Source organism: Helobdella robusta (genome assembly GCF_000326865.2).
Source record: "Helobdella robusta unplaced genomic scaffold HELROscaffold_11, whole genome shotgun sequence".
In the NCBI taxonomy this organism is placed as follows: domain Eukaryota; kingdom Metazoa; phylum Annelida; class Clitellata; order Rhynchobdellida; family Glossiphoniidae; genus Helobdella; species Helobdella robusta.
In genome coordinates this window covers 1,531,649-1,542,441 of record NW_008703617.1, presented here as the reverse complement: position 1 = coordinate 1,542,441, position 10,793 = coordinate 1,531,649, and the positions used below count along the sequence as shown (strand labels likewise).

Sequence of the window (10,793 nt, the reverse complement as noted above, 5' to 3'; positions counted from 1 at the left end):
ATATCATATTATGAATGAGATAGTGGGGACATGTTGATGACGATGATGATGATGATGATGATGAGAATGATGATGATGATGATGATGATGATGATGACGACGACGATGTTTTTGAAGATGCTGATGATGATGGTGTTACTGAAGATGATGTTACTGATGACGATGATGACGACGATGCTGATTATGCTGATGATGACGTCAGTATGACGATGGTGATCGTGGTGTGGTGAATACGTATTTGACACGATATAAAGTAAATAAGCCTAAATGGAATTCATCAATGTAGAGTGATTTATAAGAACTTGTATATCACCAATTCCTACTGACACACGTACACACACACACGCACACATGAACACACACACACACACGCACACATACATACACACACATACGTACATACAAACACCTACAAACACACATACATTCATACATACACACACATACACATATATACACATACATACAAACACACAAACACATACAAACACAGATACATTCAAAACACACACATACACATAAAAACACACACATACATACACACATTTCGAACAACGATATAAACACAATCACAAACACCTACTCCATTTAGATGTTGGTTCGACTGACTACAACAATGGCCTTTCATCGTTAATTAGATACCCAAATTTAGAACTGGCCAATATCTTCCCGTCAAATGGTCACTGAGATGTATTGTAACATTATTAATGTGATTCAAAATAATTGATTAGTGACGTCATTTCATTTGTATTTTAGCAAACATTTTTTGTTGGTAATTATCCACAAATAAGGCCTTATAAAATGATACACTAGTCAAAATCAACAGAAACTTACACAGAAACATACACAAACTTACATAGAAACATACATACATACATACATACATACATACATACATACATACATACATACATACATACATACATACATACATACAAACAAACAAACAAACGAATATACAAATATAAGCAGATACATATACAAACGAACACATACATACATCGCCATATATATGCACTGCACCACATTGTAATGCTATGCAATGTAAACAAACATGTCCGAATAGTTGATTATAAAGAGAATTCAATACAAAAATACAGACACATACATTCACACATACATACATACATACATACATACATACATACATACATACATACATACATACATACATACATACATACATGCATACATACATACATACATACATACATACATACATACATACATACATACATACATACATACATACATACATACATGCATGCATGCATGCATGCATGCATACATACATACACACATGCATACATATACATACACGTATTCAATAACATATTGTTGCATAAACATCCCCGGGCAAAATTGTCACATCTGATTGAATGGTGGCATCAAATCATGTTATTATTATTACAAGTTATTAACACAGACACACGTACACACACTCACACACACATATACATACCTACATATATACACACACATTCATACATGCACTCATATACACATACACGTTGGTTGTCTAACTGATCTGTAATTTAATTTGAACGTTGATTGATTAGTTGTTTGACGCCAATGAATAAATGAAGCATTGATTGGCTGATAGATAGATGGATGGATTGATGGATGGATGGATGGATGGATGGATGGACGGACGGACGGACGGACGGACAGACAGACAGACAGACAGACAGACAGACAAACAGGCAGTAAGAAAGACAGTCAGACAGACAGACAGACAGACAGACAGACAGACAGACAGATAGATAGATCGATCGATTGATTGATTAACTGGGAAGAGATATTTTTGTTATGAATAATATTAAATAAAATAGGATAGATATATGGGACGAGATGATACGATATCATACAATTTGTATAGAAATGATATAAAACTGGTATGATAGGATAGATAGATAGATAGATTATTGATTTGTAATTTTACTTTTATATACTGAGTTTTTTCATTAAGATTTAACTGTGTTTAATTACATTTTATCATTTATCTCATTTTTATTTCCACATTTATTCATTCAATTTGCAGATAATATTATTTTCATTGAAATGACAGTTTTATTTTTTATCTAAATTGAACTAAAATTTAATTATTTTATTTAGATGAAATAATTAAAACATCCCTATAAGCAAAATATTAACGTTATTTGTTATGTCATCAGTCTAATCTTTTATGTACATGGTCACTATTACGTTTTAATTTTAAATTCACATCTACTCATGCTGACATTCACTAAAAGTGAACTTAGTTTCAAAATTCGTTTCAAACCGCGCAAATTAAGTTCAGTAATTGCAGTATTCTAAACAATTTTTCAAATAATTTCATTTAAATATGGTGCCAGCGGACGTTTTGAGTTTCATAAAAGAATCTTTAGAAGATGAAAACAAAATTCTATCATTTAAATCTCTAAGTATTTCGCTCTGCATTCCTCAGTGCCAGGCAAAAAAATATTTACAATATTATGCTGATTCCAACAAGAAAAGTGATACTTTATTTTTATTGTTTTTATACAAAATTTTTGTAGATAATGATCACAATTTGAATCAAAATATGAACCACCATCCCATATAAATCACCATCACATAGTGTCATTTTCTAAACTAAAATAAAATAATTTTTTTTACTAATTTAGTAAGATTTTTTCATTAATTATTATAATTATAAATATTATGACTTCAGATGTGCAAGTGACGTATTGCATCGTTGGCCAGGTCTCGGATGCGGACAGACCTGACTCCAAAGTCTTAAAAGTATGTCTGTCTGATGCAGCAGGAAAGAATGACCTGATGAAAACATTTTTCTCAAAGCCCTCATGTCAGGTGTACAGCATCCAAAAATCTAAATTAAATAATCATTCTCTCCTTTATTCGTTTGATTATGATGCCAGTAAGAATTTAACATTTGGGGATAGAAATTTGTTCAGCATCAAATTGGAAAATGTTTCAATGCATGTGTTCAAATATCTCTCGAAACCTGCACAACCTCAAGTCGATGCTAGAAAACCACAAAAGTTGCAAACTTCTATTCCTCAGAAAACTGATTCTCAAAAATCTGATTTAGTTGCTAAAAGATCTAATGGTGTTGCTTCATTCTTTTCTAAAAACAAGACAGAACCACCAACAGAGCCTGCTAACAAAACTGGTGCAGAAAACGCGTTAAAAGATAAATCTAGTGACAAGACAAACAGTGAAACAACAAAGCAAGCAGGCAAACAGAATTCAGGAACACAAGACACAAAAAGTTTATCTGCTCTGTTCAGTAACCATGCAAAGAAAGCAAAACCTCCTGCCAATGAGTCGTCACAGAGGAGTGATTCTCAACATTCTGAAGTTAGTGAGAAGAGTTTAAAAGCATCTCAAACCAAAGTTGAAGAAGTTAATAAGAATGCTAAAAATAAATCAAACATTAAGATAGATAATGGCAAAAAGTCCAAAAAGTCTAAAAACAGCCATCCAGCAAAACGAAGAAGGAGAATAATTGCGGACAGTAGTGACGAAGATGATGACAGCGATGACAGTGAGGATGAACATAGAATCAGTGAAGATGATGATGAAGAAGAAGTGATGCAAACAAATCCTTACAACGAATCCCAGGACATGTTCGATGATGAACCCTGTCAGGAAACTTCAAACATGCAGTCTTCATCACATCAGAGGTCACAAGCATCATCAACTTCGTCAAACAAGAGAAAACTATCTCCAGATTCTCAGTCAGACACCGATGAAAAACATGAAACTAAAAGAAAACCAAGTAACAACAACTGCAACAACAACAACAACTCAGTCAGCCAAGCTGTGAAGAAGAAAAAAGTTTTAGAGACAAACACCTATCTAGATGATGATGGCTTCATGGTTACTGAGAAGGTTCATCAGAGTGTGGATGTCGTCGTTGCTGCTGCTGCTGTTGCTGATGATGATGAAGATGGTAGCCGAAAAAACGATGAAAAGGAAATTACAATTACAAACAATAGTAGCCATAAAACTAATGGAAATAATCTGCATGCAACTAAAATTGATGAACTTAAAACTGAAGTTAAGAAGGTTAAAATGGCACTGGTTCATTCGATTGTTTCTAAATTTGTTTGGTGTGAATATTTTCAAATTTTAGTTTAATTCAATGCACTTTTCTATAGTAGATATTCAGAAATATACTCCTCACTAAATCAAATTCATAGTCAAACAATTTAAAATCTAAAAAGTTTGGATCTTTCTATTTGTGTTTAAAATAATTTAGCCATTACTAATGCTTTTAATGTGATTTTATGTAGAGACCAAACATCTTAACAATCCTCTAATCCCAATTACAACAACACTAATGATCTTATAATTTAACTATAGTTAAAACACTTCCTAGAATTCAGACAGTGGGCGCGGTAGCAATGGCACTAGTAAGAAACAGCCACAGCAGGCCACTAAAAAGAAGACGCTGGCGACGGCAGCCACAAATAAGAAACAAGCCACTATTGGAAATTTCTTCACTAAAAAATAACCACACAATTTTTCCTGCTTTTTCCAGTCTTGGTAGCCATAAATTAAATGAAGTTAATTTATTGTGAACTTTTTGAGGTAATGCTTGATTCTTTTTTCCTCAATATCACTTAATTAGTTAATTAATTAAGAAGCAATTGGATAATTAGTTGGTTAATTAAGTAATTGAAAGGATGGTTAATTAATTAATTAATTAATTACATTTCACTGGTTTTTGTTTCAAAAAAGTTAAAAAACTAAACTAGCGTAGATCAATTGATCATCTTTTATAAGTGCAATGTGCCGACATAGTTTTAATATTACTATATAACGATAAATTAATCGCTTAAAATTATGTGTTTATATATATATTATATGAAATGTGTTTGTGTGTGTGTGTCGATTCGCAATTAGGTTTACAGAATTAAAAAAAACGAACACAACAACGATGTATAACAAAGTTTATTTAAAATATATTGGTGCAAATCGAAAATATACGTCTCTCTCTCTCTCTCTCTCTATATATATATATATATATATATATATATATTTGTGTGCTGTATTTTGTATTGCACAAAGTATATACTTAGAAATAACCTAATATATATATATATATATACAATATAACTAAGGTATGTGTATATATATATATATATATATATATATGATTTTAACATCACATCATCAATATATATATATATATATTTGTATAGCGCAAATAACAATCAATATATATATATATATATTTGTATAGCGCAACTTTAATTAAAACTAAACAATTGAAAATAATTGTTACAATGCACAAAAATAGTGATCTATATCTATTGTAAAAGTAGATTCGTATTTATATAAAGAATGATGGTTGATAAATGTCATTTGTCGCACACACTTGTATGTATATATACATACATATACATATGCGTGTGTAGGTATGTATGTATGTGTGTGCGTGTGTGTGCCTGTATTTGATCCATACATTATCTTATGTCATATATTATGTATGTATGTATATATATATATATATTGTTCTTGGAATAAAATACGTTATAGTAAAAAACAATGATCAGAGTGAATACAACAACAGGATGAACAAGTAAATTTCATTGAATATATATTACGTATGGAATAATAATTTAATAATAATTACAATATTATTAAAAATTATTGTTATAAAATTCTTAATTGATAATATTCGTTAAATATTGTTCTTACGTCATGTCGCTTTGCATGTGTGTACGTAACACTAAGCATGTGTCTATATGTTCACACTCAAAATATGGTTATGTATGGATATATGTGTGTGTATGTATGTGTGTGTAACTGTATGTCTGTAACTGTATGTGTGTGTAACTGTTTGTATACATAAGTGTATGTATATATATAATGTTGATCCTCCAATAAGAATACAGATTGACATAAACAAAACGTCACAACAACCAATCACAACAACCAACCAATCACAACAACCAATCAATCAACCAATCAATCAGTCATGACTTAATTAACGACTAACTCATTCCTAATACAATGAAGAATGCTTGAAGAAATAAGTGGTGAGAATGTTTTCGGACTTAATATGCCATTAGGAATTAATTTAATAATAACAATAATAATTATAATGGGAATAATTATAATTAATAATTATTATGGGAATAATTAATAATTATAATTATTTGTCTGCAAGATCGTCGGCTAAGACAAGATGAATGGCTTGACTAATGTATGGTTCTTGTTTGAAGTGGACAAGGCTTGCGTTACAATTTTTACGAGATTAGCTAGGACAGATGAACACAGTCACATGCTATCATTTTCAAATTAAACAATTTGCTAAGATGATATAATTAATTTAAGTTAAATTCAATTAAATTTGAATAATAAATAACAATGAAGAACTGGTAACTCAATCGAAAGAAGAATTTCTAAACGTTATGTAAAGTGACAAAATATAACTTTTTACGTTTCGGAACTAAAATTTAACATCAATATATCATCATTTCAATACATCAAGATCAAGATACCAGATGCTAAATGTCAAGACATCATTCATGGTAATGAAAACGTATTTGACTGAATGTTATTACTATCGAAGCGCTGATAGTTACGGTTGATATCATTAGCAGTGAGAAGGTCTATCTCGTCATCACTGCACGATTCTTCGTTGTTTAACAGCGGGGCTCTTGCAGAATTTCTATCGGAGCATTCCAAGCTGGAAACGTGAATTTCTGAATTTTTAAGAGGATCGCCATGGAAGATCAGACGATTGTGGTTATTTTTGTCATTCTCGCCGCTGAAAAGCGAGTCCTGCAAGGAACTCAAATTCTTACGTCTACGTGTTATGAATACGAAGAGCAGAATCAAGGAGGCTGAGAGGATGATGGCCAGTAGGACGATGACCACAAAAGTTGCTGACTTCCATTTTGTTTGGTCACTTGCTTCCATACTGACCGTGCATCCATCTGCGTTCCGGCAGATTTTGCACTCCCAACTGCAAGGCAAGCATTTATGATCTTCGGTAATGAAAAAAAAAAATTACGTCAATATGTTTGTTTACAGTTATGATTAGGTGCGTTTTGAAATTAAATTTACTAAAATTAACAAAAACATTTCGAAATGAATACAGAATCAAAGATTAACAAGAGAAACTTAAATAGTGGCAAATTAGTGACATTTAACCCTAGAAAAAACTACATACCATTTTCAGATGGAAAATACCCTTGAGGACATTGCGAGAGACACGCGTCCTTCAGAAGGTAGAGGTCCTTGGCACATGTTTTGTTCGTCGATGTAGCTTCTGTGAGCGTGTGAGAGGAAATAATTTTCGTTATTCATCATCAGTCAGTTTTATATTTAATCTAATGTATTAATAACGATTTGAGTTTGGTTTGTAAAAGTTTGCTGATAGGTAGTAGTAGAAATGTTATAAACTACTAGACTGGTTTGTTTTTTTTATCCAACTTTATTTGAAGGTTTGAAGTGAAAATAAGAAAAAAAGAAACAACGAATGTATTAAGACAAAAAAATTTAAAGTGTAATATGGTGACGGTCTTTAACGCACTTAGTAGAAACTCTTTTCAGTTTATAGAGTTAAATTACTTACAATTTACATTTAAAAAAAAACAACTCATAACAACAGTTTTTACAATTGAAAAAATCATGAAAAAGCATATATGAACAAAAATGAACAGCAAACTAAAATCTGTAAGAGAATCTGTAACAAACTGGAACGACGTTTCACACACATTTACACGTACACACACACACACACACACACACACACACACACACACACACACACACACACACACACGTACACACACACACACACACACACGCGTGTTGATGAATTAGATAGCATTTTATAGACATCAATTGATGAAAATCATGTTAGTTATATAAAAACTAATCAACGAAGAAGAAATAAAAATGAAAAAACAAAACGTAAAATCATATCAACAACAGTATCACCATTAAGACATGCAAATATTAATAAAAATTAATAATAAATAAATAAATCGAACTAAAATAACTAAACAAGGTTACCCAAAATATACCATAAAAAAAACCAGAATCATGCATATATATATAAATAAATAAATAAATACGAAATAATAAGTTATATATATGACAAAAAATAGAGTTAAAATGTTATCACAAAACCATTCAAATGTACTATACTCTCATTGTTATATATTTAGTTAAAATAAAGCATTCTACTACATCAACCATTCCTACTACAAACATTACCTGCATCTTTTGCCATCCCTATTTCAACACAATAAAAAATTATATATATATATATATATATATATATATATATATATATATATACATAGTTATATATAAAGAAATATATATAAATATAAAACACATGTGTGTTTACGTGTAAAGGTACCGAGTGTATATACAAACATAATAATAAGCGTATGTATATCACATGAAGGACCAAATGTAAAAAGTCTGAATATCAACAAGAAGAATGCGTATTCACACACACTCACACACAAACACACACTCTCACACGTACAAACACACTCACGTACAAGTACACACACACATCCATAATTCAAACTGTTTGGAATGTTGAACTCTAATGTTTGTTGAGTTTGCTTATAAACAATTCATACACACATAAAACAATTCATACACATATACAACAACTCATACACATACAACGCAAATAAATATACAAAGACAGTCAATATATAAAACAAACAAAAAAATCAATAAGGTCACTTGTATAAGAATTATAAATACAATATATATATATATATATATATGTGTGTGCGTGTGTGTGCGCGCGCGTGTGTGTACACATATATACGTGTGTGTATTCGATGTTGCTGTTGTTTGTATAACTATAAATTAGATAAAATGACCATGAAATATGCATATAAATTCATTAAAAAAAAGCTAAATTCAATTTGAAAAAAAAATGTTAAAAAAAAAATAGAGAACTAAATTAATTTAATTATATAATTAGTATTAAATTATTAACTACATAAATAAATTAATGAAAAAGTTTCTTAGAAATCATATTATTTTAAGAAAGCAGTGGCAATTGTAGATAGACGAGAAGAAGAAGAAGAAGAAGCATAGAATATGTTAGCTCACTAGTTTCAATGGATTTGATATTCGTGAGATTGTTAGCGCCGGAATTTTGGCCGACAAACTGCTTCACACCATCTTGGAACCTGCTTCCGGCATCGTTTGAATTTTTGTTGTCGTCTGCTTTTGCGTTCACAACCACTTCCAGTTTGGCCGCTGTGCTACTTGGCAGGTAGCGTTTGTAGATCTCTGGCTCCCTGTCAACGCCGTACAAGACGAGACTCCACTCCCTTAGGTTTGCTGTGTTGCGTGAGAGAGAAAGAGAGAGAGAGAGAGAGAGAGAGAGATGAGAGAGAGAAAGAGATGAGTGAGAAAGTGAGAGGGAGTGAGAAAGTGAGAAAAGGAGAGAGAATAATGAAAGAGTGTGTGTGTGTGTGTGTGTGTCTGTGTGTGTGTTGGGGCAGATGTAAGATTAAGTTAAGAGACTAACAGCTGGTCTCTTTGTTGGTGACGATGAGTGTCCAACTTCCGTTCGGGTTCTCGGCCCAGTTGTGGGTCGTCATGAAGGACCAGTTCCTGAAGCCCTCGTGGGACGAGTCCGCCTCCCGCCTGTCACAGATTTCAAAAGTTAAATTAAATCAAAAAGTTAAAAAAAATACAAATAAAAAAAAACAGTCCTCCAATTGAAGCAAACAACGGAACACACATACGTACGTGTACACATTGTATGTGTGTACGTATATGTGTGTACGAATGAAGAAACCTCACTTTGGGAGTAACTGCGATTTAGTGCCGGATGGAGACACGAGAAAAAGTTGGACCTCTCCCCTCTTGTTGGCTCTAAGAGTGACGATGCACTCAACGTGTTCCAGGTACTGTACGGCGTCATCCGTGCCCTGACATCCGTTGCTGATGATGACCGAAGATTCCGATTGCCCAGATGGTATTGTTAGGCTGTTGTTGTGCGTAGGTTGTTGGTGTTTTTGTTGGTGGTTTCGAAGTTTGTCATTGCTTGCAGCTTGTGATTTCACTTCATTTGAAGATCTTTATTCATTTTAAACAATCTATAGTTGAGTCTATATGCGATTTCACTTGCCTCAAAATTCCTTACTTGTGGCTTATCGAATTTCTAAGTAAACTCAATTAAAATTCTAATAAATTTTATCTCCTTATCAGTTTTACGATTTTCCTATCTGATTAAAATTAATTTTAAATCAATATTTTTCTCATGCTGCAGAGACAAATTTTTTTAAATAATTTTTTAAATCGTTAATCCTCACTTGGCTCTCATGTAAATCTTTTAAAATCATCATTTTTCTCGTCCGGTTTGCTTCCGTAATAATTGATTAATTAGTTCATTTAAAATCTTCCTCTCTAGCACTAACATAACAATACTGATCACCAACTGCAACAAATAAACAAATCCTCAAACTTGACAAGCTGAGAAGATGATTGGGTGGCGCATCTGTGGTGTTCAGACAGGGGCGTCCAATTGCGTGCCACCTCAACCATGGCTGTACCATCCATCAATCCGTAACCGTAATGGTGACTCACTAGACGAGAACCAATAAGATTTGATTTAAAATATATCAAGAATTAAAAAACAAACAATCAAATTTTACGAAATTAAAATAGACTCCTCCTACCTTTCCTACCCACGCCATTGACCACCCAATCATCTGCAATCAGATTGGCAGATCGGGCTGTCAGGAAGACGATGTACTGCATATCCCTCCATGTTAAATGGTTGCTTCATTTTGTATTCGTAC

At 32.2% G+C, this 10,793-nt stretch overlaps 2 protein-coding genes across 2 annotated transcripts in view; one reads left to right on the top strand and one right to left on the bottom strand.

Moving 5' to 3' along the window:
- Nucleotides 1-2,344: 2,344 nt before the first annotated feature.
- On the top strand, nt 2,345-4,855 carry HELRODRAFT_190144 (hypothetical protein; the record flags this gene model as incomplete). The annotated part of the gene is made up of 3 exons (XM_009012740.1): nt 2,345-2,495; nt 2,693-4,053; nt 4,367-4,855. The coding sequence occupies 3 exons, from the start codon at nt 2,345-2,347 to the stop codon at nt 4,499-4,501; spliced, it is 1,647 nt and encodes a 548-aa protein (XP_009010988.1). The 3' UTR covers nt 4,502-4,855.
- Nucleotides 4,856-6,324: 1,469 nt separating this feature from the next.
- The window catches only part of HELRODRAFT_190143 (hypothetical protein), a 6,861-nt gene continuing 2,392 nt past the window's right edge, over nt 6,325-10,793 (bottom strand). Inside the window, exons 5-11 of the mRNA XM_009012739.1 lie at nt 10,671-10,746; nt 10,457-10,577; nt 9,793-9,978; nt 9,515-9,633; nt 9,091-9,324; nt 7,172-7,270; nt 6,325-6,986 (exon numbers count right to left, since the gene is read on the bottom strand). Of these exons, the coding sequence (XP_009010987.1) occupies nt 6,523-6,986; nt 7,172-7,270; nt 9,091-9,324; nt 9,515-9,633; nt 9,793-9,978; nt 10,457-10,577; nt 10,671-10,746 (1,299 nt within the window). The 3' untranslated portion in view covers nt 6,325-6,522. The remainder of the gene's footprint in view (nt 6,987-7,171; nt 7,271-9,090; nt 9,325-9,514; nt 9,634-9,792; nt 9,979-10,456; nt 10,578-10,670; nt 10,747-10,793) is intronic.